Source organism: Neurospora hispaniola (genome assembly GCF_033458365.1).
Source record: "Neurospora hispaniola strain FGSC 10403 chromosome Unknown B0T23scaffold_6, whole genome shotgun sequence".
Classification (NCBI taxonomy): domain Eukaryota; kingdom Fungi; phylum Ascomycota; class Sordariomycetes; order Sordariales; family Sordariaceae; genus Neurospora; species Neurospora hispaniola.
This window is the reverse complement of record NW_026944411.1, coordinates 1,347,046-1,374,815: the sequence shown is the minus strand read 5'-3', so window position 1 is coordinate 1,374,815 and position 27,770 is coordinate 1,347,046. Positions and strand designations below refer to the sequence as shown.

The window sequence follows — 27,770 nt, the reverse complement described above, 5'->3', positions numbered from 1 at the left end:
TCTCGTTTTCCTAGTTCATCTCGCCTCATAACAATTCCAAGCTGTGATCTTATCATTGTAGTCCCCACAACACAAACAGCCCATTCGCATCTCACTTCAACATGGAATGTCGGTCCTCATAAATCTATCGCTCGGATCAATTCCCAGGCTTTTGTAATATATTTGACTTGCTACTAACCAGAGCACCTTGGCGTGAATCATCCTCGTCACTACCTGTAGGCCGACGGCGGCGATTCAAGATGGTTGAGCTGACGGATCATTCAAGACTCTAGGCTGTATGTATTCAGTCAGGCAGCTTCACCATCGGCAAAATGAATCAGGGTGGTGGATGGCTTGGACTGGAGGTTTGGGCGTTCGGACACTGGGACATTTGGGTAATGGGACATTGGGAAATTGTGACATTGGGATGCTGGTCGTCAAGTGACCAGCTGAACAAGTTGTTCTGTTAGGGTTTGTTACTTTCATCATTGTCTCGTTTGCACCTCTGTGATGCTGTGTCTGACCTACCCGCTACTAAACGGTCGCTGTTCTTGCGATTTCATGTACAATAACGATATATATGGACTGAATACATGCTTCTGCTATTGTTCTGTGCGTCGATTGGTATAGTACATTTTTAGGATGTGTCTACATCATTATAGCCATAGGCCAAGATCCGTCAGCGACTGGAGTGTGATATCATTTACGATGGTATGGACTCGGCTTGTATGAAAGTTTACGACGCTCAAGCATCAATGTGCCTTATTCAGGAGCTGAGAATGCTCACAACCTTTCAAAAGGGTTGCCTTGGAATATTATTTCGCGCATGATGGGGAAGAGGAACCATGGGACACGAGGCAACAGGCAGAACGGGCAACGGGAAGACAGCGGCAGTAGATGGGTATTACTAGGGATGGTATGATGTTGGGAGCTCATGACTGCCGGCTCCTGTTCATAAGGCCAGTGAAGAATGCTTGCAGGTTCTCGGTGTCCATCTGGGGAGTCTCCTCCACAGTCTCGTCCTCGGGGCTAAGAGGTTCGGGCGAGGTGCCGAAGGCTTGGCGTTCCTAAGCAGAGAGCATGTTAGCAGGTGCACGTTGATCAATGACAAAGATAGCAGATCATGGTGGGCTACCACAAGACGAAAAACTTACCTTAAGTCGCTGGAGCATGTCGTCGGCATCCACCTGAATGCCTCCCATGTTGAACTGCACCGGGCCAATATGCTCCAAGACCTTGGCCTCGGCTTGCTGTTTGAGGTGGTCGTCCTCCGCCGTCAACGAGTCCGACGTCGTTTTCCTGGCGCTCTTTATCCTGGCCAGATGGCCGGTTGGCTCCTCGTTCTTTTGCTTGTATACATCTAACAACTTCAGCTGCTTTTCCAAGAACTGTTGTGTCTCTGTTGTCTGCACTTCCAACTTGGTCGAGTGACTGCTCGAACCGGCAATATGGAGCGCGTCCATGGTTGGATCTTGTACAGAAGCCTCGTACAATGCGACAGAGGATCCATCGGGCTCTGTTGGCTCTTCGTACTCATCCTCGTCAAGTTCTTGCTCTTCATCACCAGTCTCGTTGTCGTTTGTCTCGCCTTGTTGTTGATCGTCACCATTGGCGACGCGTTGGGGTTGCCTTGGCCACGGTATGCTTAGATCCGCTGTCCATCCGGAGCTGACCGACTCGACGTCAAATCCTTCCCTGAGCACACGGATTTTACCCCAAGAATCCCAGTTCGGGGGTACGAGAATCTTATCTCTGTCGATGACGTTGTGTTTGAGTGGTTGCTTCTTGAGCAGAGAATGAATGCCCAGGCTGGAGTGCACTAGAGTGGGTAGTTGTGAGGGCAGCGAGGGAGTGGTGTAGATGAGGGATGCGCCGTCTGAAACAGCATCTGTCAGTTCCATGTCCTTGAGTAAAGAGATACCGGATGGACATGACTTACGCCGTAAGAGAATCGTTCGGAGGAACTGTAGCACCACGTCAAACTCCTCTTCTTTCCAGCCTTGAGTCTTCTCCAAATGGTCCATCTTCTCGGCCTGAATCATTACGTTAGCTTCCCGCTTGTGTCCACGCAGCTTCCAGTCGAATAACCCACATTCTGGCACACCACGCAAAGTGGCATACCCAAGGCATCCTCCCACTCTCCAGGACCAACCGGAAGGGAAACATCAGCATCCGCAGACGTGGTCGGGACAGCACTGGTACCATCCAAGTTGAGCCCTCCACCTCGACCTCGTTCCCTCCAAACGGTCATGACCTCTTCCATAGTTGCCGAGCATTCGCGGTTGAGTTTCTGAAAGACGGTTCGTAACAGCAAAATCCACTCTCTCAATTGGCGCATCCATTTCCAAGGCTGTGACCAGTCCAGCAGGATAACTATCAGCGTGTTCGGTATCGACTGCGGCGTGATAAGAGGCTGTATAAGGGAGGCAAATGCGGGCGAGGGGTCGGTAAGGGTGTAGAGAGAGATGCGCGCTAGGGTGTCTTCCTGGTCGGCATCTAGGACGTCGTAATACGTGTATCCGAGGGCGAAGCTGTTTGCGATGGGTGGTTTGCGTGAGCCCTGGCGGTCGGTGTTGCGCCGGAGCTCGTTCCTAGAAAGGGATTCGAAGAACTCGCGCTGGGAGTCAACACTACCACCGAGGAGCAAAATGTTCTTTTCGGGGAGACGTTTGGCGCTGGCAACGGAGTCCAACATGGAGCTCCAGAGCTCCTTCTTCTCCTTTTCGCCATTTCTGGAGTCGGAACCCGTCGACGCGGTCGTGTAGGTCGAGTATCTGTTCGTGTTGGCCGCCATGTTTAAGGCTCGGTCTCTGCTGTCCTATAGTAACTGAAGAGTGCTCCCAATTCCGTCTGTATCCACCAAGTTTGAAGGAATTCAACGGCACGAGCCGATGTTTGTTGTTGTTGAGGTTAAGAGCTCCGCTGAGACTATCGCATCTGTACCCGAGACGTAGGTATAGATTCGGGAAGGATATCGCAGTGACGGGCTCAAAGTTCTTCTCATGAGAGGTCTGGCCTTGTCATGGCGCGCTGAACCTGCGATCGTGGAGTGGTGGCCGAAAGGGTTTTTGTCGTCAAAGGCAAACAGATGAGAAGGCCGCATAGGTCGGTCGATAAGAGTCGGGAACCGCCCTGGTGAGCTGGACCTTCTCAAGTGTTTTCCCTACAGTACTAGCGGGCCGTCAATTGCCCGAAACGCGAGTTGCTTCCAGGTGCTCCAGCGCTCAGTTCGCATGCTAAAGTGCAACCCAACAGACGACACATATGCCGTGACACAGAAGGCTCGTTGTTGCGCCTGTGGACCATTGAGCTGGGGAACGGGAGCCACGCAGGCGCGCAGGGAGGACCGTTGCCAGTCCCTTCCGATTTGGTGGAGTCGCTTTCGTCTGTCGGGTGTCGATCAGGGCGGGGCGGAGTGACTGGTGGTTTCAGCCATTTACACTTAAACCCTAACCCTAATTGTCATCATCTTTCTAGTGTAAGCTGGGCTCGACTGGTCAGCAGGGCCAACAACAACCTGGAAAAGGTGCAGACGTAGGTGGGTGACAGCCCGTTCCAGGTTGGCGCTGACGAAGTTTCGATAAAATGGTGGAAGGTTCGGGACAGTCACCCGGACATAACAGATTTACACCAAGTTTCTGTGCATTTCGGTTAGTCGTTCATGGGATTGTGACTCGCTGCGCCACTTCTGGGCAATAGTAACCCGTCATGGGTCTAGGCAGCCGGCAAGGTCGATGTCCATCATCCCCGCCCCAGGTCCTCCAGCTAAAATCCATTACATATCCACCCAGAAGCTGCTGCTGCACTACAACACCGTCATCAGCGGATCAATCACATCTGCCCGGCGCCCTCTTATAAGCTCACAGCCGTCCACTTACATCACCTAGAAACGACCTTTTTATCCGTCCATCTCTTTTGCCCAGTCCAGTGACATCTTCTCGCTCGCCTCAAAGGCTTCGATTAAACATCGCGACAACAGTCCGAGAGAGTATCATCACCAAAACAATGTCGGGACCCAAGTACACGCCTGCTCCGCAGGAGGACCCCGATGCCCACCTTTACTACCCGCAGCCTCCTCCGTCGTACCAAGCAACAGCCGAGAGCAGCGCAGCCAACGCCGTCCTCGGTGATCAGGCTCGCCTTTTCTCTGGTGCTCCGCGCAGCAGTCAGGACGATGATCACGATATTCCCGATGACTTCAAGGTACGGGAAACCATTCTACCGAATAATACCAATACAGGATATAATTAAACCCTGCAACTAACACAACCGCCACAACAATACAGTTCGGTGGCTCCGTCGCCGAAGCCACGGTTGAAATTCGCCACCAATTTATCCGCAAGGTCTATACCATTCTGACGGTCCAGCTCATCGCCACGGGCGCCGTGAGTGCGCTCAGCTTCCTCAGCGATGGTTATAGGAACTGGATCCAGTCTCATCCCGCCATGATTTGGGTTTCTGTACGTTCCGTCGCTTCACCCTACATGATCCCCCGTTTCGTTCCCTTGCTACTTTAACATGGTTCTATCATGTTTTCCCACTGGCAAATCACAGTTACTAATTAATTATTTTGCTCACAGTTCGCCGGCGCTCTCGTCTTCATGCTCCTAACCTTCTGGAAGCGTCAATCATACCCCACTAACTTGTTGTTCCTCTCCGGCTTCACGTTGTTGGAAGCCTACACAATCTCCGTGTGCGTCTCCTTCTTTGATTCGACCACAGTGCTACTCGCAGTCGTCATCACCGCCGGCATCTTCGTCTTCCTCACGGCTTTCGCCTGCCAAACCAAGTACGACTTCACCTCCTGGATTCCGTACCTCGGCGGCGCCCTTTGGGGTCTGATTATCACGGGCTTTATCTACGTTTTTCTGCCGCACACGAGCACCTCGGAGCTGGTGTATGGTGGTGTCGCCGCGCTGGTGTTTTCGGGGTATATTCTGGTTGATACCCAGCTGGTAATGCGCAAGTACCATGTGGAGGAGGAGATTGCGGCAGCGATTAGTTTGTATCTGGATATCCTGAATCTGTTTCTGGCTATTTTGAGAATTTTGAACAGTCAGTCGGATAACTAGGAAGAAGACGGGTACGAGACGGATTCAAGCTGATGGGTTTGTAAACATTTCAGTGGGAAGGGTTGTAAACGGATGGTAATGGGAAATGGGATCACATGCGGGGATAGGGCTCGTTGGATTTCGGTTTTCGATTGATTGCGCTTCAAATTGGTCTCTACCTGGTAAAATGGGTTTGCAACTGTATGGTTAGCTTTAAAGCTAGAAATGTTCGACCAAAAAGCAACACAAACCATCAACGGGGAGGACTTGCCTCTTTATATCGTCTATGGAATTATAAAAAAAAAAAAACAGCGTTTCCGACCTAATATGATATTATCACTCCCAACATCTCTTACCCGCGCCACATCATCTGTGGCAATCAAGTGTCGTAGCAACAGAAGCACGTAGCCATGAACTTCGTAAAATGCGACTCTGGCAAGATCAATAACTTTCAAGTGCTAGCATCTCTGTGCCGTAGGAGTACACACATGCTCATCACTAGCTCAATGTTATATAAATGATCCGAGACAAGTGAAGTGCATTTAATTTAGTTGATATCTGCATTAGAAGTCCAATAGTAGAAGTTGGAAAATTCGGGGTGGTGCCATAGGTGTTGGACAAAACCTAAGGCCTCTAGAATAATCAAGACAAGTCATACGGTAGAAATCGTTTCCCGTCAATACGTCCCCAGGCCTTTTTCTTGTCCCGAGCAGTCTGTTTCGGTACTTCTTGCTGCGTCGACGGCAGGCAAGCTGAGCATATCAGTTCCACTGACTAATCGACACGAAACCTCTGCGGTGAAGACATGCTCCTATGCCGCAATGCGGGTATCCCCGTCAATTTGAGGAGGCTGCACTGAATACCGACTTGATTGAATGCCCTTGTCGAGACTGAACCCCTCACCGTGTTGTCGTCGTCACCATCGTATGTCTTCTTTGGAGCCATTATCTCCAGTAAAAAAAAAAGTCGCAAAATAGCGGGGAATATTTTGTCAAACAACAAACAACACCAAAGAACCAACGCCTGCGTATAATGACCCGGTCGCCCTGTGGGGTATTGAAGCTGTTCATGTGGATGTAAACAGAGACGACAGATTAGGTATGTAAGTGCTAGTGTCGTTGGTGCTTAGTTTCCATCTGGGGAACCGTTAATTTCCTGATGGCTGTGGCTGGTAGTAGGTGTCCCTGCTTGGGCAGCCGCCGCCGCTTCGCGTTGCATGCGGGCTTCGATCTCACGAAGCTGAGATTCGCGGGCGAGGAGCTCCTGGCGCTTCTCGTTGATCTCGCGTTGGACCTTAACCTCAATCTCACGAAGCTTCTCCTCCTCACGACGCAGCTGCTCCTCCTTGAGTCGGACGGATTGGGATGCGAGATCCTCAGGGTTCATCGAGGAGTCACTATATCAACGTTAGTACTGTATCCGCCACGTGGTTGCAATCGGAAGCTTCCGGGTAACACTTACACTCCAGCACCACCCTCAACGCTCTTGCTGAGCTTCTCGGTACGGTAGTTTTCGTATAGGAAATCGTGGGTGATCTCCTTCAGATCGGCGAGATGCGAGTGCAACAAGGCCGAGCGGACAGCCAAGAAGTCGGAATGGCGCGGGTTATCAACCTCAACAACACCCCATGGGTATTGGCGAGCGCGGACCTTGCGTCCACCAATCTCGATGACATCCTCTGAGCCGACAATAGCGAACGGCATGAGACCTCTGAGTTCGGCGTTCTCCTCTACAGTATCCTCATCGTCCTCCTCGATATCGTAAGGGAAGTTGTAGACCGGGATACGGTAGTGCTCGATATCCTCCATCACTAGCTTCTTGGACTCGGCAAGCTCAGCTGGGGTGAGCGTATCAGCGCGGCCGATCACGGGAATAACGTTGACTCGGGGCGCAAGGCGCTTCATAAGCTCGATGTCCAGCTCACGGAGACTTGTAGCACATGTTAGTTGCGGTTCAAGATGTGTCAAGATGTGTAACAGGAGAAGTGAAACCTACCCATGGCCGGTCGGGGTGATGAAGTAGAGCATGGCGTGGACTCGGTTGTCCCTGAAGCGGGGGTTACGCTTGATGCGCGACTCCTCCGCAAGAATATCATCGTACTGCCTTTCGAGATAGCCAACAATCTCGGAGAAGCTGGCTTCATTATCGATCTGGTCACCGAAGCCGGGGGTGTCGACAATGGTAAGGGCGATACGCGTCCCTTCCTCGTCCAGCTCAAGCTCTGTAGTATAGATAGTTAGACAACCGCCACTCGCACCGTAGGATCCTCGACTGGAGTGCGAAGCATACCAACTGTGATGGGCTTGATCTTGACGCCCTCCTCAACGTGGGCGGTTGCGGGATCATCGGAGTCCTTGTGAGTGAGAACCTCTTTGCCGCAGAGGGTGTTGACAAAGGTGGTACGGCCTGGGAGATAACGTGATGGTTAATCCTTGATCAGGGCACGACGGGATAGACTCGTTGGGGGTTGGAAGGACTCACCAGTTCCTGAGGCGCCACAGACCATCAGGCAGAACTGGATACCCTTCTTGACGTTCTTCTTGCGGCGCATCATCTTCTGCCGGGAGGAGATGGTGTTAGTGAACATGACGTGCAACCGGATAGCTTATTTGGGTAGCAATTGGCAGTGTTGTAGGTCGAGGACACGAAGATGGAGTGCCAGGACGGTGAGAGAACGACGAGAACGAGACAAGCAAACAAACAAAACATACGGCAGGCAGAGACATGGTGACAGCTGGCGGTTGGCGCCTTTAATTTCTCGACAACGGGTCCGTACCAACAAACAGCAAAAGGGTAATAAGGGGAGTGTCTACCTCAGAGGATTGACTGGGGAAGAATAGTGGTGGTATGGTTGATGGGATTGGCTATCCAGTCACCAAAAATGCGGCGACTGAGAGATGGGTTGGAGATGGAGATGGAGTCGGGTAGAGGTAAGGTAGTGTTGGCCGTGTGAGAGCGAGGTATCGAGGTCGTGGGGAGGTCGTGGAGTGGGCGTTCGGATTGGAAAAGGAGAAGATGGCAAGTGCAATTTCACAAAATGTTGCGGTGTTACGGCAATGGACTGGACTGGGCTTCTTTGCCCAGAGTGGACGTGGGCGTGAACGCTGCCACACAGTGACAGGGCGGGACGGGATGATGGGGACCGGCCAGGACCACCTGTGCACCTCCGGGCAGAGCAGTGGCCAATGACCTGATGGGCGCCCGCGTGGCAGGGAGGGGACGGGAGCGACAGAGGCAGCACGCTGGCTCGGTTTCTCACAGTGCCCTGAAGAGGGCTGCAACTACTACAAGAATTAACCTCTAGAGGTACGCTTCCTACAGGTATACAGTAGTAGCGATCCCAGCTGTATGGGAGGAATCTCCTGTGCTTCCTTGCTTGCCCAGAGCACGGATCCCATCCTCATCACGGGCTAGAATAAACACACAGTGGAGACAAACGGGACCAGGAAACCTCATATCGCAGGGCGGAAGTGGAAGTGGACGCTCGAGGAACGGCAAACTCCAGATGCGTGTGGAGAGAATACCTACTGAAGAGATGGACATGAAGAGCCTCCAGTAGCTCAAGTCCATTTCAGTGTTCGATGCCATGGACTATGGTACAGCTCATTCGACTCGTCACGGACGTCTTAACCTGAAGCTGCAATCAGATGGGAATTGGCAAGACCTGTCCCAATCCGCAATTAACAACAGCTCCATGGCAATCAGGGGGTCATTTGCTAAGCTCCTGACGCTTGACTAATTCTGGAAAGGCGTGTAACCCCAACCCCAGGCTGTCTTGCAGACCCCTCCCGGTGATTCGAGCTTCTGAGAGTGGGCAACTGGGTGCAGCTATGGATGGGCAAGCAAGCGCATTGCCAGCTGTCAGCCATTTAATGTACATAGTGCATACATGCATTATCGCTCAAGTCTGCTGTCATGCTGTCATGCTTCCCGTCTTCATCATCAGGTTGATGCCGTGTTGGATGTGCTTCGATCCCGTCGATCCATCACCGGGGCTTGCTCAGTCTAGTTCATCGCGAGAGATCCAGGCGTTGTCCCCAACTCCCGGGGCGTAGAGGTACTTGTCATCGGCGCGGGGCAGGCGGGAACTTCCTCTTGCAATCCATCCCTTACTTGCAACTAGACTCCAGAACTTCCCTTCCTCCAGTCAACGTCCTGCACACTACCAACATTCCACTTGGTAACCGAGCCGCCATGCGAGGCTCTCATTGTCGGCCCGCCCCTGCTGAATCCCGTCATTGTTGTTTTCTGATCTCATTGTCTCTCTCTTAAAGAGCCTACAAGATAGGTCTCGTCAGGCCTGAACAAAGCCATAGGTACACAATTCTCGCTCGATCACGAACGTTGTGCGGAGAAAGCATACGGCTCTGGTGTATCTTGGATTACTTCATACACTTGATACTCCCGCAAATTCGACATACTGCTGTGTGCAGAGTGTCGAATGGACGTGGCATAGTTGGGGCGCCTGCTTTGAGAGCTTTTATCAACCGATCGTGACTGCTGCTCGCACGCAGGTACTACCTTACATTATATCATCCACACTATCGATACATGTCGACGACTAACGACATCGTCGCAACTGCCTGGTATACGACACCTGCCCTATCTCGTCCATTTACAACCTCCCCTACTTATCAAGCTCCTACGTATATTAGTGTTTCCCAGCGATTTCTCAGCAAGCTTATCCCTTTCATCTCACTGCAGAGCTACCACTCTGTATCATTTCGAACCCCCTCTTATCAGATTGATCATCGAACCATTCATGGCCGCGTTGGATCTGACCACCTCCGCGGCCCGAACCTCCACATCCGCTCTCTATCTTCGAAAAGGACGTCCAGGCTGAGCGAGCATTGGACATCTAGTGCGCCAACCACACTCTGTCAGCAGGTAAAGAATTAGCAGCAGCTTCACGCCTTTGGTCACCGTTTTAGATTGTGTACTTGCAATACCATCTAGGTACCTATCCTCGTCAAGTCATCCCTCCAGGAGCTTCTACACAACGAGGTTCCAGGGTGGTGATATACTTGAGTTCGGCTCACAGCCAGAACAACCTTCCCCATTATCAACACATCCCTTCTCCGCTCGACTTGTTGGCTTGCGCCAGCCCGTAGAGGTAGTGATGGACACTAGAAGGATCCTCGAACACCCGGTACTCGCACCCGTGCTGTCGGTTACCTTCAACCATGATAACAGTTGCTTCGCCGTCGGTTTAGACCATGGTTTCCGCAGTAAGACTCGAGAAAGCCTTGTTGTTTGCCGTTTTGATGTTATCCACATGGGACAAACACTGATGGCATATGTTCATCTAGTTTATGAGTCGGGATCATGCGTTCTACGAACCTCTCGTGGTAAGTCGAGACAAAACCGCGTACTGTCACTTCAGCAATAGAGCAATTTACTGATGATATGTCCTCGTACAGACTTCGGTGCTGGTATCGGCTTGGTCCAGATGCTTGGTCGCACAAACATTCTTGGACTAGTTGGTGGTGGACGGCAGACAAAGTTGAGCCGAAACAAGGCAGGTCATGTCAACTTTCATTCTTCTCCAAGCTGTGCGATATGGTCAAAGATATACTAAAAAGGCTACATGATAGCTCGTTTTATGGGACGATAAAAGTAAGAAACAAGTAGGCGTCATCAGCGCCTCGTCATTGGTTCGAGGGGCTAAGATGTCCAGCAAGCGAATCGTTCTGGTGTTGATGGACCGAGTGCAAGTCTACCAAACGGCCAAACCCCACGCGCTGCTTTCCACATATGAAACGACCGATAACCCTCTAGGCCTGTGCTGTCTCTCCTCGGACCGCATTGCCTTCCCAGGCAGGGCGATCGGCCACGTCCAGCTCGTTGAGGTTGAAACCGGCAATGTCAGCATCATAACCGCGCACACGTCGGCGCTGCGAGCGATGGCCTTGAGCCAGGATGGCGAGTTGCTGGCTACGGCGAGCGAGATGGTAAGGTTTTCAGGGATTGGAACATCACATTGGATACAAGAGGGCTTGCTAATACTAGCGCGCTAGGGAACCATCATCCGCGTCTACGCAACATCCAACTGTGCTCGATTATACGAGCTGCGCCGCGGTATCGACAAAGCCATCATCTTCTCCATCGGATTCAGTCCCTCTGGCAAGTATCTAGCCTGCACCTCCGACAAATCGACACTCCACGTATTCGACGTGACTCGCCCCGGCGGCACAAGACCGATTACTAGCAACGGCGGCACTGCCTATGCCGCCGGCGAACCTTCAGTTACGAGCAACAACCGCCCTTCTAGCCCTTACTCCGTCGCATCAAGCAGTGGCGGCGGCGGTGGTGTCATGGTCAATAGCAACATTGGCGGTTCAGACATGGCCGCTGACGATGGACAAGGTCGCTGGGGCTTCCTCTCCAAACTCCCTCTCATGCCGCGCATCTTCTCAGACCCATACTCCTTTGCCTCCGCCAAGTTCGAGATGGCTGACGAGCCCGTGTCCAACGGCAGCCGCGAGCCGCTCACGCGTGACGGGGGCCTAGCCATCATCGGGGGCCCGCTCAAGGGCAATCTGGGCTGGATCAGCGAGACGGAGATGGTGGTCATTGGAGCTGGGAGAGACCCCAAGTGGGAGAAGTTTGCGATCCAGGAGGGCGGGCAGCAGGATGGGTATCAGGGTGGAGGACGCCGGCTGGTCAGGGTTGGGTGGAAAAGATATGGTGGGGAGACGCCTTAGGTGGACGAACGGTTGGGGGATTGGACACTTGTACCGGCGTTGAAGGGAAGTGATGATGGATCTGACGATTCCGTTCTCAAGTAGCATTGTCTGGGGGTTTATGGAGGAATCATAGGAGGTGTGTGTGCAACGACATCCACGCAGGGTCTGGGTCTGCAGTATTACATCGTTTGGTTCATCCGTTGTATCTGGGGGTGTCTGAACGGTAACAGCGTTTTCAGGTTGTTGCACTTTATAACAAGACGTAGGATTGTACATCGTCACGAGCATATTGAGGCATTAGATTAGGGAAGCGAGTACAAATACTCTAAATACAAACATCTTCGATGTATTTGTGCTACTCCGTTAACGAGAACTACAACCCCAGCAAAAGTCATTGACGGTACTTGCTAGAGTCTATCCTCACAAGAAGAGAAGCTTGTCCTAGACACGGCAATACACAGCAGGTTGTACTCACCGAGTCATCACAGTTGTGAATGATCGTTTGGGGGTAAACATGAAGCGTACTTTAGGCGACCAAGCTTAAGTAACTAGTTATACGTCTAACCTCTCGACGTCGGCGATGGGCTCCTGCTCCTACTTCTGCTGCTCTTGCGTTCGCTCCTGTGACCCAAATCGCGGTGGCGACGGCGCTCACGGTCATTTGTAAGATCGCGTTCGCGGTCATGTCTTTCGCTGTTGTGTCTGTCCCTATCTGTGGCTCTTTCCTTGTCCAGGTCCCGGCCCCGGTCCCGATATCTCTCCTTATCTCTCCTATGTCGGTCTTTGTCCCTGGAGAAATCTCGCCGCGACTGCCTATCCTCGTAATTTGCGTCCTTCATCTCCACGTCGTCCGCATCATCGCGTCTTCTTCTTTGTTCTTTGGCAGGGGAGGTTTCTTCTTTTTCGGACCTTGGTCTCTTCCTGTCGGGATGACGATCACGAGAACGAGGACGGTCATCACGACTCCGGGTGCGGTCATCGTGGCTGCGGTCGCGGCCTCTGATGTCGCTGTCGACATCCTCAACTCTCCTCGGAGACCGGTGTGATCGGTGTTGATGGCGACCACCCCGCTCCCTGTCCCGGTCCTTGTCTCCGTGTTCGTGCCTGTGTCTCCGACTAGACTTGTGCCTCTCCTTCTCCTCCCTCTTCTTCTCCCTTCTCAGCGCCTCCTCCACCTCTTTCTTCTTTTCCTCAATCAAAAACTCTTTCATAGGATCATCATCGTCATGATTTTCCAGCAGCAACTGCAGCTCCTTTTCCTCCTTCAACAACGGCCTCCTCGGCTTTGTGTCATCCTCCTCTTCGTCTCCAGTATCATCCACCTCACTCGCCAACCCCTTCTCCCTCCTCTCCTTCCTCATCATATCCTCCCATCCAATCCTCCCCTCCTCTGGATCCTCATCATCCCTGATCTTGTATCTGGCATGGTCGACCCTGATCAGTCTCCCGCCAATCTCCGCTCCGCCCAGATTGTCGACGGCCAAATCTGTGCTGCGCTGGTCCTCGTATTTCAACCAGCCGAAACCCTTGGACTTGCCAGTTTCCTTGTCGCGCACTAGTTTTAGGAAGACGGGCTCGCCAAATTGGCTGAAGATGGTGATCACATCGCCCTCCGACAAGTCGTAGGGTAAGCCGCCGAAGTAGACAAAGGCGGTGTCGCGGTAGTCAACGTGCCAAGAGGCTTCGGGCGGGATGCCGGCTTCGATTTCGCGCTTGTTGAGGGCTTGGATGGCGCGGATTTGATTCATCGTAGGGGTTTAGCAGGGGTTTCTCCGCTGCTTCTTGTGGCTTTCTTCCACCTCCTTTGCGTCGGGTCAATCGGAAAGACTAGGACAGTCGTGCGGATAATGGCAATGGTTGTGCAGTTATTTGATCATGAGAGTTTACGGTACAATTTTTTTTTGTGTGGCGCCCGTGTGCGCTGGGGTGACACGCCTAATCAGAGGAATCACGATTTTCTGTTGAGATTGGCGTTGGTGATGGTTGCGATGACGACGTTGGTCAAAGATGCCAAGAGCTGTAAGAAATCTGGACCATGCACTTACGCGCTCAAGATTCACCGCGCTCAGAAAGGTGGACGAAGTGGCGCCTGACAAGGGTTAGGACTGCTGTGCCAAGCGCGCGTGGATCGCGGTACACTACAGAAAAGGGGCTCTACACTACATTACAGTAATGTCCCCTGCTTTTGCAACCCCCCCCTAATGCTAGCACCCTACTTATTGCACAGATTCGTGAGTGCAAGATTTACAAACCCATACTGGGACTGCTAACTGCTAATTGCAATAGTGATGACTAGATTTTTGCATTAACAGGGGTCGGATTTCTTAGGGAGTGAACACTTATACCTTCATATTGGGGCTTGGCGACCCACTTTTCCGGCCCCTCGGCGTCTTCCAGTGGCTTAAACGCCTACTCCTGGTCTGTGCATAGGATCCCCCCTTTGCAAACACCCTACTTATTGCAAGAAAAATCGCTGCAGGAATTGTGTTGCAATAACAGGGGACATTACTGTACAGTGAAGATCCCTGCTTTTGCAACCCCCTCCTTTTGCAAAATCCCCCCTTTTGCAAAAGATTTCGACTGCCTGCATTCCCTCTGGTGGTAATTCCTGCAACCTGCAATTTGCAACGCTGACGGCCCGGATTTGCAAAAGCAGGGGTCGAATTTAGTGGGGCGGGCACTTTTATACCCTTATACCGGGGTCTAATAACTCTAGGGGACCCACTTTCTAGTACCTCTAACTATTACTGAGTGGCTAGAAGACTCCTACCTGGTCTGTGCTCCTGTCCTCCCTTTTGCAAACCCCCCTCTTTTGCAAAAAATCTGGGCTGCCGGTATTAGTTGCAAAAGCAGGGGTTCTGACTGTACTTAGGTAGGTACCTAAGTAGTTGTACATTGCAAGTCGGGTGGTGAGGGGCAACTTCGGGGAAACAACAACGACGTTGCGCTTGTGGTGCGTATGGGACATCATGATAACTACATTTATGATTGATGTCTTGATCAGTTGCTTTTACGATTGTAATGGTGCTCACTGGTACTGGTTACTAAGTTGTGTGTTTTGCTGGTTTGTGCAATACATGAAGACTCACTGGCTGACACCCTGGGTATTCAGGGTATTTTAGGGGACGAAGGGTAGCCCAGAAAAGTCTAAATTAACCTCAAGCCCCCCATGTGAGACACGGATACATGTAGAGCTAATCACCTTCGACGAAACCTCATGCCAGTTCTCCCCGGATGAATACCCTCCTGTTGAAGGTTGGCTCACAGGATACAGTCAGTAAAGATAGGGGTTGGAGATTTGGCATTGCCCGGGCTGATCCTTGACCGCTTTGTTCAACTCTCACCCTACACTAGGAATTTGACAACTCACTGCAACAGAATCGTTTGGTGCAAATTGCGAGGTCGCCATCCAGGTTTTCATGATCATCGCTGACAACAGGTTTCGAGTTCCTGTCCGCAGCAGACATCATCTGATAGAGACTACCTTACTTGCCAATGGCATTAATGCTTCATTTTTTTCTTCTTCCCAATGAAAGACGGGCGAAGAAAGACGTTGGATGAAGAGAATATACACATACAGCACGGCAGCAACGTCCATCTTACCGTCGTACCATGGAGCTGTCCGGTGGCACATGTGTGGGATGGGATGCGAAGGTGCAGGCAAGCCGCCAGCAGGCACTGCAGTCTGCAGCAGCCAGCCAGCATTGATGTGAGGTGGAGGAAAAGGAGGGGCGGGAAACATCCATGCATTCAACCTCAATGGCTGTGATTGTTTGCAAGAAGGAAAGGAAGAAGAGTTTCCCATTGAAGACATTTTGAAGTCATTCTGCTCTTCATGACTTCCAATGACATCCTATCACGAGCCTCTATCTCATGCCAGGCCAAAAAGGGAGGTCCATGCTTCCCCGCCATTGGGTTTCTGTGGGCTTGGCAGGGTGTTGCTGTCTGTGCATCGATGCTGCAAAAACGGGAGCTCTGATAGCTCGGTCCAATCACAATCCAAATCAATCCAACCTAACATGTTCGTCCCAAAAGTTGCCAAGACAGCTTCCCCTTTTGATTTCAAAAAAAAAAAGTTCCCCCAGACAAGCGACAAGGACGTGCCCAACAGACCCTCGCCTGCCATCCGGGCCACCGCTTCCCCTCCCCCCCTCCCCACCGCCTTGGGCTACTGGTGGATCGCCTTGTCTCCTCCCACCTGGCTTGGGTTAACATCTGGCCAAAATCCAAAAAGTGTTCAAAACACATCCGCCCAAGCATACGCCAGTCATCGTGCGTTGAAAGGTGGTGTCTTCGCGGTGTTCATTGCCGCTTTTAGAGTTGTAGCATTGCCAAAAGAGACTACGAACGCCTAGCCCCCCCCTCTCTGCCCCCCCCCCCCCCCCCCCCCTCCCCTCTTCGGTGACAGACGAGGCGACCCTGTTCCCGTCCCTCGTTTCATGTGCGCAGTCTTCTTTTTCCTCCTCTTCCCTCTTTAAAATCGCCAAACATTGGGTGATTCGTATTGTTAAGGTTGACCTTCCTTGATCCACATCACGCCTAGCCCAGCACTCCTCCTCGGGGCTCGTCCTGCTCTCATCTAGCTGTCCATACCTTCTTCCTTGACCATCCTTCCTCGCGCTGTCCCAACTTTTTTCCTCCTCTTCACATTCGCTATATCACCAGACACGCTGGCGGCGACAATAGTGTCTCTTTGTGGTTGCTTGTATCGCATTCGCTATCTCACTGTGCAACACAGCGCATAGTTCTTCGACAAAACAGGGAATCCCCTCCTCCGCCCGCATCTCTGGATCCAGCTCTGTTCCTCTGGTCGCCCACCTTGCGAACTCGATCACTCGACTCAGTGCTTCCCCGACCTGCGCTGTATTCGTCACCAAGAATCTCGTCGAATCTGCTCCATTGTTGAGCTTCTGAAAGCTGCGTTCAGCTCCACTGCCGCCTCCGCTTTCAGGGTTCATCAGTCCACTGCTCTTCAGTTGTTTACCCGGCAGCGAACCAATTGGCGCGCCGTCGCCAGCTCCCAGCTTGATCATGGGCGATTCCCATACCCAAAGCTCCAGCAATGGCCCCGACTCACGAATGAGGCGGAATACCGCGACATCCTCCGTTCCCTCCTCCGGAATTACCAGCAGCAGCAGCGCAGCTCTCCCACCTCAGCGGAGGACTGTCAAACGCGAGAAGTCTGGCAACCCCAAGAATATGAATGGTCCCCTCTACATGCAGCGCAACGAAAACATCGTTCTTGTTCGTCGCGTCAAGAGGAAGGGAGAGGGCCCTCTGAAACAGCTGACGCGCTGGTTCGTTGAGAATCAGATCGGTATGTGAACATTTCCCTAGAGCAACAAAGACACTCTCTAGTCAGGACGCAAAACACTAACTTCTCTTCCATGCAGGCTTCGCTTTCAACCTCCTTGCCCTCCTCTTCCTCGCCCATGGATGTATGCCTCGCGCCCGCTCCCACACCGGAAAGTACTTCACGCTCTCGTACTACAACCCAACGACCGGACAATACGGCCTCGGCAAGGATGACGGCTTCCTCATCTTCTTCTGCATCATTCTCTTTACCGGCCTCCGCGCCGCCACGCTGGAATACTTGTTCGCGCCGTACGCAAAGTCCAAGGGCATTTCCAAGAGGAAGGACATCACCAGGTTTAGCGAACAGGCTTGGCTCCTGATCTACTACAGCGTCTTCTGGACTCTCGGTCTCGTATGTTTTCTTTCTCCTTGCCATGCCATGGTGCCAGCCACTCGGTCGCCTCGTTGCCGCCCGCCGTTTCTTTCCGGGGCGATCCGGGTGAACACATAAGTTTGGGGACTGACAAGCCATGTTTTTTTTTTCTTATATAGTACATCTATTGGCAATCACCGCACTTCTTCAACCTCCGAGAGCTCTGGACGAACTGGCCCAACCGCGAGCTCACCGGGATTATGAAGGGATACATGCTTGCCCAGCTTGCCTTTTGGCTGCAGCAAATCTTGGTCATCAACATTGAGGAGCGCAGAAAGGACCATTGGCAGATGTTTACGCATCACATCATCACCATCTGCCTCATCTACGCCTCTTACAGATACGGCCACACCCGCGTGGGCAACCTTATCCTTGTCCTGATGGACGTTGTAGATTTGTTCCTTCCGGTAGGTCTACTTCCTCCCTACCACCAATACCGCGCATCCCAAATACTCACATCGTTCCCCATTTCCAGCTCGCCAAGTGCCTCAAATACCTCGGCCACTCCAGCGCCTGCGACTTCATGTTCGTAGTCTTCATGGTTTCCTGGTTCGTCGCCCGCCATGTTTTGTATCTGACGGTCTGCTACTCCGTCTACGCTCACACGACCTCCATCATACCGTACGGCTGCTTCTCCGGTGCTCCCGGAAACCTGAAGGGTCCCTTCCAGCCGCCCGCTGACAAAGGCGCTCTCTACCTGCTCGAGCCGCTCTGGAACCCCGACGGACTGGTGTGCTATGATGACACGGTCAAGTGGACCTTCCTCTCGATGCTGCTCTTCTTGCAGGCGTTGACCATCATGTGGTTTTCACTCATCATCCGCGTGGCTCTACGCGTGCTCAGGGGCGAAGGAGCTGATGATACGCGCAGTGATGACGAAGGTTGTGAGGATGTTGATGCAGAGGATGACGAGGATGAAACTGAGTTTGTTTACGAGGAGGCTCAAGCGCTGGCGGAGGAGGTGGGTGTTGATGAGCTTGACCTCAAGAACTGGGCGGAGAGAAGACGTGCCGGTAACGGCGTCGGCGGAGTGACTGCCACGGGTGTGAGTCTGCCTGGTCATAGTGATCGGAAGGAATTGCTCGGACGGATTGGGTGTGAGAAGCAGGTTGAGTAAAGGGGCTCGCATAAACAAGATAGGATATGGTACATGTCGATGTCACCGTAGTCGTCGTGTCATCCTCGTTGTCGAACGTTCCTAGATGAACGTCCGGGTAGTGGAGTGGCCGACTTCATTCTCTCTTGGTCGCTACGCATCGGATAAGGGAAGGACAGACTCTTGTTGGAAGCACGAGAAGAAAGAAAGGGTTCTCTTTATCCATAAGTACTACAATTACCTGAAAAGAACCTAAGCGCCTACCTAGAAAAGCTTCTTTGTTTTCTTTTTCTTTTTGTTTTGGGACCATAGAACGGGCACCTTTGGGCAGTTGGGCAATCGGGATAAGAAGAGGAATGAAATGAAATAGTTACTTTATGATATAACTGATGGTTCGGGCCTATGGGACTAGAGATGAGGAAAGGGAAAAAGAGAAAAAAAGGTTCGAGGGTAACTTTATAGAGCAGAGGAGTAGGATGCGGGCAGGCGTTCAGGGTCGAAGTGAAACTTGTTTATGAAGCATCATCCCTTGCGAATCATTCTCAGGGCAACCTGGGCAGTCGATACGGTATGTGAACTTGGTCTGTATTAGTGACTGTGTCTACTGGATGAGGAACTTGCGGTCCCAGCTCCAAAAACCCCATGATGCCTTCAGCGACACGTAGTCAGGTAACCCCGAAACCAACATGCAACTGCACCATGCACAGCAATATCTACCGAACCAAGCAATCCTCCTTAAAAACACTTTCGGGTCTTGGAGTGAACTCCTGAAGTGAACAAAGGTATAACCCCAAGCCATATAGATAACCGGATGAAATCCGATGTCCAGAGGAATCAAAAACGAATCGAAGCTTTCTTACGTACAACATGGAGAGATAAATGTTCAAGAAGTGAACCAGGGTAAAGAAGAATGTTTCAGTCAGCTGACGCAGCTAGCCAATAACATTCAACACCCAAAGAAAGAAAATGATGCAGATACCGCCATGATACCGGTCCCTTTGTCTCCAGATGTTTCCCATGATAGCCTTTTGGTAGTCTTTGTTTTCTTTCTGAAACAGAAATGTCATGTCGTCGTAAGAATCCAGATGTGTAGCGTTTCAGCGTTGCTAATGAAGGCAAAAGGTGTTGCCATAACTGGACGATGCATGCTGGTTTGCGCAACTGCCGATGTAGATACAGACCTCTCCAAGCAAAGGAAAACCGATCATGATTTGCGCGCCCCAGGCGTATGGGAAGTATATCGAAACAAAGATGTCGTTAACGGGGTTCTGTGTACATGTGCGCACCATACTACAGCTGGAGCTGTGGCGGGGAGTGTAGCCACGGTGTAGCCAGAGCGAAGAAGCCCTCGTATCACCCCTGCCTGCGAAAATGCAAGTCTTTGGGGTGCATTTAAGCAACGACGAGAGCCTCGTTGAGGGGAGGGGAAACGTTCTTGCCGTATTCACCGCCCATGTTGCCTGGGAAGAGTGTTAGTGACTTTTCGTTGCTCTTGGATCGATAAAACTTACCGGCAGGATAATAGTTGCAGACAGTGTACCAGACGTCCATCTGCGAGCTCATGGTACCCTGAGGACAGAACTGGGTAAAGCAGCCAAGCTCCTTGGACTCCTTCCAAACGAGCTGAGAGAAATGACCCCAGCCCTCGAAGTTAGACATGTCCGGGTTCGCCTTTCCATAGTCGGAGGCAGGCCAAAGGGAAAGCTCCCCGTTATACCACATGTTAGTTGTGGCCTGAGCACCGGCTTTGACAGCGCCGACATCTTGAACGGTCTGCTTGTCGGAAGAGCCCCACATGGCAATGTTTTGACCATAACCACCACCGCCGGGAGTCCTTATGGTTTGTCAGTACAATTAAAATTAAAAGCATGGTCTGGGAATATCTTACAGGTCATGCTGGAATACGCATGAGGCCGCAGCTTGCTGAGCATAGTTGGCATAGGTCTCTCCCCAAGTCATAGCACCAGCAGAGTGGTTGCTGCGGTGGATGTTGTGGTGATAGAGAAGCGTGCTGGCGTAGTCGCTACCGCTAGGGGCAGCGGGAGAGTCTACTTTGGTAGTAGCACGTTCCTGCATGGTGCTAGTGGTAGCAGGAGGTGCAGCAACGACAGCAGGCGCAGTAGTCGGCGCGGGCTGCTGAGTGCTGGAGCTAACCGGAACAATGATGACGGTAGACGAAGTAGTCTCCGGAGCAGGGGGCGGGGCAACGACGACAATGCTGCTGGAAGAAGGGGTGGGCACCGGGGCGGGAGCCTGGCTAGTCGGCTGGACCGTGGCCGCAGAAGCTTCCTGAGGATGCGCAGAGTACACCGGGCGGCCAGGGCCATGCTCATGGAAGGCGTTGACGGTAGCAAAAGGCACGCCTCCCGCAGTGACGGTAACGGTAACCCACTCCTCAACAACCTTGGTGGTGAAGTGGACGCGTCTATCCTGGAGAATGGGGCTGGCCGAGGCCATGAGAGCGCCAGAGGCGGCGAGAATCAGAGAGCTCTTCATTTTCGCAGATGTCGGATCGCTTGAAAAATATGAGTCTGTGGTGATATGGAGTTAGACAAGTGCAAGAGGTTACTGGGACAGATTTAACGGCCCAGAAAAGAAGAAATAAAGATCGTGGTGAAGTGAAGGTTAAGGATCGACAGTTGCGATGTTCGTAAAGTTGGTGAAAAGGACGAAGGTTGGAAAATCCAATGAAAAGTGCAATCATCCTCATGGAGGTGAGGAAGTAATTTGGTTTTCCCCATGTTCCCCGTGCGAGACCCTTTCCTCGGGCGGGTAAGGAACATCACGCGAGACCGTCTTTGTTTGCAAGAACAACGTAGTTGTGCGCCATGGGATGAACGAGGGGTGAACCACCAAACAAAGAATAAGGTGGGTATGACAGGGCTGAACAGTTACGTACCTTCAGTTGTAGTCGATGTTGTTGACGAGGTTTACTTTTCTTCTCAAACGGGTGGGCCCTTGAGCTGATGGATGAAAGATCCGGGGGGACGGAGTTATGTAGACAGATCCAGCTGGTGGCAGCGCTGCTGTTACCGATAACCGATATCCTTCAAGGACGTCGATTGTGATCGTGTACTCAAGTGAGCTGTGGGTGAGACAAGAACCGGGTCGGTTGTCGGAAATCGAACAGCCGGCTGGTTTCTCTTTCTCCGAGAAGGCGACTCAGAAGACAATCAGGTCGAGGGAGTGACAATGTCGAGAGATAGAGAGGGTTGCTTGGCAGGCCGTCTCGATCGGGGTCCACGAAAGGTCACCACAAGCACGAGGTCGAGGTCGGATCAAGGTAAGATGGAGGTTTCAGAGGACAACGCCGTCGTCACCCCAAGATGAAAACCGGAAATGAGCGTGGAGGGGGAAAGGAATGTAAGGCGGGCAAATACCAGGCCGGTGGGTTCAAAGGAGTGAACGGAAGTTGGTTGACGAGCGTCGAACAAGCTGAGCCTGATGGAAATCCTCGTGGGAGAGAAAACAAGAGAAGGCGGGGTGATGAAGGGAAGTTTTAAGTGAATGGAAGGGTACCAACTGGGGGGGGGGGGGGGTGTGCGCGCAGGCAGAAGAAAAGAGACGGGTTGCGGAAGTGTGGAAGGATCGACCTGCTACCACGTCAACCCCCGGTAAGGCGACGAAGCTAATGAACGGGACCCTGGATTAAGACGGAAGGAGCGCCGTCGTGTGTTAGGGTAAAGCGAGGGCCGGGCTTGGCACTAGTGACCGCGATGACCAAATCCCAGCAAGCTGGTCCTGGCCGTTTGACTAGGCGGGTACTCGACTGAGTCGACCCCCTTTGATCAAACCGCCGCTGCAGTGGGTTTTCGGATTTCAGGCACCGTGACGGGTTCGAGGGGGGTACAGGGTACTTACTGGCCTTTGCGGGGCGTTAATTTGATCGCAAAATGGGACAGACGTCACCAGTGATCAGTTTTGACAAGTGACGGCAATCATATGATGGTCCACCGAGAGTGATCATCAACAATAGTATGGAAAATGCAATGTCGGGCACCACACAAGGCACGTAGTCGCGAGAACCGTCATCGGCACACACAGGCCGATGAGAAAAGCCAAGAAGCCGGTCAAAGTGGTCACTGCCCAGCGCCTGGGGCAAAAGAAGACTTCATATACTACAACTGCCGTCTGCTCATCTGGCGTTGAATGTGAGAGATTGTCCGTCATTTGTCATGGCAGCACAGGTGTACCTAGCTTCTTGTGATGGTTACGTTATAAGACCATTCTCGTATGGCAGCTGCGGTGTGGGTATTACACCGACGGTATGGAAGTTCTAGGCCGTCGTCAGCGAGGAAGGTGGTCGGTCGATACCTACCCAACAAAGGAAGATGTTCTGATCCCAGGGTGAATCCCCCAGACATGGACTTTTTCCAAATGCAACAGAAGATGCTCACCCGGGGCGGTACTTGATTGGTTCGCCTTCCCCGAAGGTGCTACACGCTCACAGTTCGTCCCATGTCTCTGGGCGATGCGGATGACGCTCCGTTTTTGGCCTGTCCCGTTCGCTTGTGCTCGTTTTCATGAGACGTCCTGACCCACGGCAGACACTCCAGACTCCCTCCAACGCGGCCTACTGGACAGACTCGTTCTCGACTCAATCTTCAGCGCATCGCAGGACACCACTTCAGTGTGTGACAGCGGCGCGGGGTTGGCCCTTGCTGGCCCGAGGTGGTTCATGCCTTTGGCTGAGGTGATCCACGAGCCGCCCCTGGGCCGTTGTGGTTGTTCCTGGCCCCGGTCGTCATTATCCAATCCTGTCAATTTGGTACCTGAAGAAGCGGGGCTCTCTGCGGTGTGTCGGTAGTGGATAGGGGAACGAGGCATAAGGGAACAGGGATATACTTAAAAGATGGCGTCAAACACCCGACCCGCACATCGGTGCCCCAATCTACGCTGAAACGGCGCTAATTTCGATGTATCCCCACCCCGCAAATATGCAGACTAACTCGTTCCTTTTCCTCGAATGGGCGACGTTTCTCCTCGATATCTTTCTGCTTGTTGCTGTGGTGACGGGCTTGTTTTCATAAGGAGCCCAGATTTCCGTGAAACCCACCTTATAATATCCCCCGGCCACCATTATGCGCAAATGCGCCGCTCTTGGTAAAGATTGCGATTGATCTGCAACGGAAAATACCAGGCATCCAAAGCCGTGTACGTGCGTACCAAGACTCATGTACATACACGACAATCAAGGCGGACGGACCCGCGAGAATGAATGCCGGAAAAGAAAGCGCGGCAAGGGTTCTTGACTTCTCATTGAATCATCAGCTCTTGGCGCCTTCCAATTCACGGCATCATCAAGTCTGGCTTAACTTCTTCTCGCATCCAGGATATGCGTCGCGCGTCCATATGCTGCACTGCATCGCTTGATGCATGCAGTCAGCTTTGAACATGCTCGGATGCTTCGGTCCTCGAAGGAAGCATCAGACTTGCATATGCGACATCCACGCGAACAACCTCCGCAGCCCTTTATGGGAACTGTGCCTACTCCGTTCCCCTCTGTTCTGGACTTCAGTCTGTGGAATACCCTCGACTTATGTTAGCATAATATTGTGATCGTCGGACTACAATCAACACGACAAGGCTGAGGAGTCCATTCTCCGTCCACTTGGGTGTCGGTACCTGATACGGTTCTGGGTTAAAGGCGGCTGCAATGGGTGCCCGCGCGCCTTTGCAGGTTCTTCTCGTCTCTTAGATTGTTCTTCCAACCCCCTCTGTCAAGCCTAGATCAGTACTCCCTTCAGTCTTCGTCACTCGAATCCATACCTATGTCACACACAAAATGGACGCATTCAATTGATGATCGAGTTTTTCCATATTCAACAAGCATACATCTACCCGTGCCTTTTCCACATCCTGTTCACAATCACTCATCTCATCAACTTTGTCAAACTTGCATGACCCTTCATGCTCACACTCGTTCGATGTCGACGATCCGGAAGTCAGATACGTATGGGTCCGTTTCGTGGAACCTTCCCCCGTTCCCCGCGGAGGTTGTGTTGGCATTTCAAACCACCATCCAATCTTGCCCAAGTTGGAAAGAGGAACACACGGCTCCAGATGCGCTTCTCTTGTTCCTGATTTGTTGTTTCATCTCTCTGTCGCCCCTCAACCGAGCCCGCCAATTGGCTGGAGATTCGATGAGCTGACGCCCATTTAACCGGGTTGTGTTCTGGGCTCCTCGACACAGCAAGAAGGTAGTTTTTAGGGGAATGGGTCCTTGTGCCCATGCCAACTTCATCCTGTCTTGTACATTGTGCGCGTGGTGGAATCTGATCTTCCCTCAGAGAGTTTTGGAAGTTCCAGAACACAGGAGACATGTACAGGCCCTTGGCCAGGTGCTTGGGTACCCATGCGCAATCTGTATGAGTTTCTCCGAATTCTTCGAGGAAGAAAAGGTGGAAATCGACTCCAGCTCATGCAAGAACGGAGATGAGGCCTTCAAGTGCGAATGTCGAAAGCTCAACTCGTATCAGGCTTGACACCATCACATGATCCTCCAAGACTAAAGGCGGGCAGACGGATGCTCGCAAAATCACGAAAACACCCCGCAATGGTTTCAGATGAGCCTTTAGGACGACATCCAAATCCAATAGACTGTGTGGGTTGTTTTGATGGAGAGCACAGTCTACGAAAATAAACCACGAAAACGGACCGAGATCGAAAACTACAGCTACTGTTCGGACTTCTGGGTTGAATTGTGGTGCCAGCCTATGTGTTCTCTTCCCCGGTTCCTCAACAAGGACTTTCTGAGAACAGACACTCAATGGGTCTTTGCGAGGGCGTGTCTCCTAAACTTGGTCTTTGGACCTCCGTTTCGAGCAAGGGTTGTGTCAACCTGCGTGAGAGTCCACAGCCAACTGGAAAGGAGTTTCAGCGGCATTCTGCAGGAACTGTCACTACTCAGGAGCCACGATGCTCCATATTTGGCTATAACCATGAATTGCACGACTGCTGTGCCTTGGTATTTATTCGGTGATACAGCCAGGGAATTCAAACTTGCCCTCTATCAAGAAACATATGTTTATATATGCCAAGCGGCGCTCTATCTCCTCCCGAAACACAGTGTCTCTAAACTCCTCAAACACAAGCGAAATCTGCGACTATTAACCTCACTTAAACCTTTCTGAGAACATACAAGAAAGCCACTATGACGATGCTGAAGCCGCCACTTACGCTTTATGTTTCTTGAGTAGAATGAAGTCAATAGAATGCTTGCAGTCGCTGATTCCCTTGGCGGAGGGGAACCGCATTCTCGCCATGGTAGGCGCAACTCCCAAGTGCTGATACTGTTGTTAAGCGTCCGTCTACCGCAGTGTTGGCAGTTCAATATAGTTTGGCAGGACCTGCATATCAACACCTTTCCGACGCCCTCATGGAGAACAATTCGAAGGCTATCCACCTTGAAAATTGCATCCACCCGCCCAGCAAGAGTTTTGTTCTGGCGGTAACCGAGAAATTTGAGTTGCAAGTATGCAACAAGATCCTTTTGCATGAGCGTCCTTTCAATATCATCCACTCTGAGAACCTATAGTGTGCCCCGCCAATGTTGCCATGGTATACGCGACAGACATATCTAATGTACTTGCCTTTCATTGCCGAAATCCCAATTCCTGTCTGTCTACCCTTTACCTGCTTACATTTCACACACAGGCAGGCCATTACCAAACGGCTGCAAAGAGCAAGACTTGCGCGATGGTACCTATACAATTCCTTCCGGGGTTTGTAACATCTTTCCCGGTGATGATTACCTTTCTTAGCTCACGTAAGTCTTTTATCTCTGTGTAGAAATTGAAAAGGGGTAGAAAAGGGGACGTGGAAGGGGTTCCTTGTATTTCACCGCGGAACTCTTTTCTCCCCAAGCTTACAGGGCGCACAAACCTGAATGACTGACGAGTGACAGGCAACAGGAAAGCAGACTACACCAACGCCCCTCAAGAAGACCAGGTCATCGCTCATTTGCTGGATCTTGAGACACAAAATTAGATAGAAGCCCCAGAAACGACATCAGTCAAGTCAAATCTACGTAGGCACCGATGATGAAAGGACTAGGTAAGTGATGAGGACTACAACGTCAAAGGGAACCACTACCATGACGTAGTCGTGGTGGGTTTTCAACAAACTTCAACAACTATTGTATGGGACTGAGGGTTGATATCGCTATGGGGTCATGTCGTGGTGTCACCGAGTGACAGTGTCCTACCCTCCTCCCCGAGACCACAAGGACTACCTAGTGAGCAAGACAATTGAACTGACGCTGACACGGACATTGGTGCTGGTACCTCATCTCCGGGTTGCTTTCAATCAACAAAAACGGAGGTTTGCCTGGTTCTGGTTGCAACAGTTTCTCAGTCTCTCACAGCGAGACCGGACTAAGTACTTGCTGAAGAAGAAAGCTATTGCAGAGGAGCTGGGAGATATGTGTGAGGCTGAATCAGGAGGCTCTGATGCTTGTATCTTCAAGAAGACCTGAAAATATTCTCACTTGCTTCATTTCCATACCTGCATTTGTCTGTTGCAATACCACCGCATTCTACTCTCTCCACATCCATGATAATATAGCAATGGAGACAAGTATACAGAACGAGAGTTCTACCTCTTTCATCAACCACAAAGCCACTCATCAACACCCAACTTTCTGTGTCCTTTTTTGTCTTTCCAGCGTTCCCCTTCGCATAAACCTGTCCTCCTCACCATTTCTACCCTACCACATAACCCTCACCACATGTTCACTTGCTCACCACTATGATTACTTGACAGGCTTGGATGATGACGGGACAAATGGGACGCATCACAAGCCCCCAAACCCCAAATCCAAATGCCGAGAAGCTGAGGGTCTAGAGAGATAATTTACAACACTTATCTCCGGATACAGCCGCGTATTGAAACATGCAAGTACTCACTGATCAGTCGCAGATGGGTATGTCTTACAACCACTTACATAGATGTATCGCTCGCAGCTACAACACAGTTTCAAAGGCTCCTCTCCCCATGGCTTCTCTCTTTTTCTTTCTTTTTTTTTTTTTTCGTAATTTTCTACCCGAATAAAAATATTTTTTTTTTTTTTTTTTTTCTCTTTTTGTTTCTCGTCTGTTTTTCAAAGATCACATGGAACCCGATACAAATGTCTATCTCTGCCCCATCATAGTCACCAACCTGAAGCCACGGCACTGTCATGCCTTATCCTACCTTACCATCGGCGCTCGGTCGCTGTCTCTCTGTGCGGC

General features: G+C 51.6%; 9 protein-coding genes across 9 annotated transcripts; 3 read left to right on the top strand and 6 right to left on the bottom strand.

Moving 5' to 3' along the window:
• Positions 1–853: 853 nt before the first annotated feature.
• On the bottom strand, positions 854–2,992 carry B0T23DRAFT_190588 (dynein light intermediate chain-domain-containing protein). The gene is made up of 4 exons (XM_062833213.1): positions 2,072–2,992; positions 1,919–2,012; positions 1,134–1,855; positions 854–1,046 (listed from the first exon to the last, which is right to left on the bottom strand). Exons 1-4 carry the CDS (start codon positions 2,771–2,773, stop codon positions 912–914), a joined length of 1,653 nt encoding a protein of 550 aa, XP_062690724.1. The 5' UTR covers positions 2,774–2,992; the 3' UTR covers positions 854–911.
• A 551-nt stretch (positions 2,993–3,543) lies between these two features.
• B0T23DRAFT_421816 (inhibitor of apoptosis-promoting Bax1-domain-containing protein) lies at positions 3,544–5,370 on the top strand. Its single transcript, XM_062839779.1, has 4 exons — positions 3,544–3,629; positions 3,698–4,182; positions 4,266–4,439; positions 4,560–5,370. Exons 2-4 carry the CDS (start codon positions 3,985–3,987, stop codon positions 5,049–5,051), a joined length of 864 nt encoding a protein of 287 aa, XP_062690723.1. The 5' UTR covers positions 3,544–3,629; positions 3,698–3,984; the 3' UTR covers positions 5,052–5,370.
• A 695-nt stretch (positions 5,371–6,065) lies between these two features.
• On the bottom strand, positions 6,066–7,730 carry B0T23DRAFT_190563 (Septin-domain-containing protein). Its single transcript, XM_062833212.1, has 5 exons — positions 7,512–7,730; positions 7,320–7,436; positions 7,026–7,251; positions 6,492–6,959; positions 6,066–6,426 (listed from the first exon to the last, which is right to left on the bottom strand). The coding sequence occupies exons 1-5, from the start codon at positions 7,615–7,617 to the stop codon at positions 6,156–6,158; spliced, it is 1,188 nt and encodes a 395-aa protein (XP_062690722.1). The 5' UTR covers positions 7,618–7,730; the 3' UTR covers positions 6,066–6,155.
• Positions 7,731–10,623: 2,893 nt separating this feature from the next.
• B0T23DRAFT_384436 (SVP1-like protein 2) lies at positions 10,624–12,058 on the top strand. Its single transcript, XM_062837480.1, has 3 exons — positions 10,624–10,646; positions 10,708–10,981; positions 11,048–12,058. The coding sequence occupies exons 2-3, from the start codon at positions 10,730–10,732 to the stop codon at positions 11,732–11,734; spliced, it is 939 nt and encodes a 312-aa protein (XP_062690721.1). The 5' UTR covers positions 10,624–10,646; positions 10,708–10,729; the 3' UTR covers positions 11,735–12,058.
• Positions 12,059–13,747, bottom strand: B0T23DRAFT_384435 (RNA-binding domain-containing protein). The gene has a single exon (XM_062837479.1). The coding sequence runs from the start codon at positions 13,462–13,464 to the stop codon at positions 12,277–12,279; it is 1,188 nt and encodes a 395-aa protein (XP_062690720.1). The 5' UTR covers positions 13,465–13,747; the 3' UTR covers positions 12,059–12,276.
• A 1,417-nt stretch (positions 13,748–15,164) lies between these two features.
• On the bottom strand, positions 15,165–15,484 carry B0T23DRAFT_384433 (uncharacterized protein). Its single transcript, XM_062837478.1, has 2 exons — positions 15,295–15,484; positions 15,165–15,196 (listed from the first exon to the last, which is right to left on the bottom strand). The coding sequence occupies exons 1-2, from the start codon at positions 15,464–15,466 to the stop codon at positions 15,183–15,185; spliced, it is 186 nt and encodes a 61-aa protein (XP_062690719.1). The 5' UTR covers positions 15,467–15,484; the 3' UTR covers positions 15,165–15,182.
• A 1,011-nt stretch (positions 15,485–16,495) lies between these two features.
• On the top strand, positions 16,496–18,619 carry B0T23DRAFT_190280 (longevity assurance proteins LAG1/LAC1). Its single transcript, XM_062833209.1, has 4 exons — positions 16,496–17,033; positions 17,110–17,423; positions 17,564–17,851; positions 17,920–18,619. Exons 1-4 carry the CDS (start codon positions 16,748–16,750, stop codon positions 18,559–18,561), a joined length of 1,530 nt encoding a protein of 509 aa, XP_062690718.1. The 5' UTR covers positions 16,496–16,747; the 3' UTR covers positions 18,562–18,619.
• Positions 18,620–19,901: 1,282 nt separating this feature from the next.
• B0T23DRAFT_190339 (CAP domain-containing protein) lies at positions 19,902–21,157 on the bottom strand. The gene is made up of 3 exons (XM_062833210.1): positions 20,429–21,157; positions 20,052–20,374; positions 19,902–20,000 (listed from the first exon to the last, which is right to left on the bottom strand). The coding sequence occupies exons 1-3, from the start codon at positions 21,034–21,036 to the stop codon at positions 19,933–19,935; spliced, it is 999 nt and encodes a 332-aa protein (XP_062690717.1). The 5' UTR covers positions 21,037–21,157; the 3' UTR covers positions 19,902–19,932.
• A 4,149-nt stretch (positions 21,158–25,306) lies between these two features.
• B0T23DRAFT_430526 (uncharacterized protein) lies at positions 25,307–25,805 on the bottom strand (the record flags this gene model as incomplete). The annotated part of the gene is made up of 2 exons (XM_062840253.1): positions 25,307–25,403; positions 25,720–25,805. 2 exons carry the CDS (start codon positions 25,803–25,805, stop codon positions 25,307–25,309), a joined length of 183 nt encoding a protein of 60 aa, XP_062690716.1.
• Between the last annotated feature and the right edge of the window lie 1,965 nt (positions 25,806–27,770).

Coding starts and splice junctions, on each gene's coding strand:
- B0T23DRAFT_190588 (XM_062833213.1), bottom strand. CDS start 2,773: ATGGCGGCCAACACGAACAGATACTCGACCTACACGACCGCGTCGACG. Junction 1,856..1,918: donor CCGAACGATTCTCTTACGGC/GTAAGTCATGTC, acceptor ATGCTGTTTCAG/ACGGCGCATCCCTCATCTAC. Junction 1,047..1,133: donor ACATGCTCCAGCGACTTAAG/GTAAGTTTTTCG, acceptor CTCTCTGCTTAG/GAACGCCAAGCCTTCGGCAC.
- B0T23DRAFT_421816 (XM_062839779.1), top strand. CDS start 3,985: ATGTCGGGACCCAAGTACACGCCTGCTCCGCAGGAGGACCCCGATGCC. Junction 4,183..4,265: donor ATATTCCCGATGACTTCAAG/GTACGGGAAACC, acceptor ACAACAATACAG/TTCGGTGGCTCCGTCGCCGA. Junction 4,440..4,559: donor CCGCCATGATTTGGGTTTCT/GTACGTTCCGTC, acceptor TTTTGCTCACAG/TTCGCCGGCGCTCTCGTCTT.
- B0T23DRAFT_190563 (XM_062833212.1), bottom strand. CDS start 7,617: ATGTTCACTAACACCATCTCCTCCCGGCAGAAGATGATGCGCCGCAAG. Junction 7,437..7,511: donor CTGTGGCGCCTCAGGAACTG/GTGAGTCCTTCC, acceptor GTTATCTCCCAG/GCCGTACCACCTTTGTCAAC. Junction 6,427..6,491: donor GTTGAGGGTGGTGCTGGAGT/GTAAGTGTTACC, acceptor ACGTTGATATAG/TGACTCCTCGATGAACCCTG.
- B0T23DRAFT_384436 (XM_062837480.1), top strand. CDS start 10,730: ATGGACCGAGTGCAAGTCTACCAAACGGCCAAACCCCACGCGCTGCTT. Junction 10,982..11,047: donor TGGCTACGGCGAGCGAGATG/GTAAGGTTTTCA, acceptor CTAGCGCGCTAG/GGAACCATCATCCGCGTCTA.
- B0T23DRAFT_384435 (XM_062837479.1), bottom strand. CDS start 13,464: ATGAATCAAATCCGCGCCATCCAAGCCCTCAACAAGCGCGAAATCGAA.
- B0T23DRAFT_384433 (XM_062837478.1), bottom strand. CDS start 15,466: ATGCATGGATGTTTCCCGCCCCTCCTTTTCCTCCACCTCACATCAATG.
- B0T23DRAFT_190280 (XM_062833209.1), top strand. CDS start 16,748: ATGGGCGATTCCCATACCCAAAGCTCCAGCAATGGCCCCGACTCACGA. Junction 17,034..17,109: donor GTTCGTTGAGAATCAGATCG/GTATGTGAACAT, acceptor TCTTCCATGCAG/GCTTCGCTTTCAACCTCCTT. Junction 17,852..17,919: donor TTGTAGATTTGTTCCTTCCG/GTAGGTCTACTT, acceptor CCCCATTTCCAG/CTCGCCAAGTGCCTCAAATA.
- B0T23DRAFT_190339 (XM_062833210.1), bottom strand. CDS start 21,036: ATGAAGAGCTCTCTGATTCTCGCCGCCTCTGGCGCTCTCATGGCCTCG. Junction 20,375..20,428: donor TGCGTATTCCAGCATGACCT/GTAAGATATTCC, acceptor ACAAACCATAAG/GACTCCCGGCGGTGGTGGTT. Junction 20,001..20,051: donor CTGCAACTATTATCCTGCCG/GTAAGTTTTATC, acceptor CACTCTTCCCAG/GCAACATGGGCGGTGAATAC.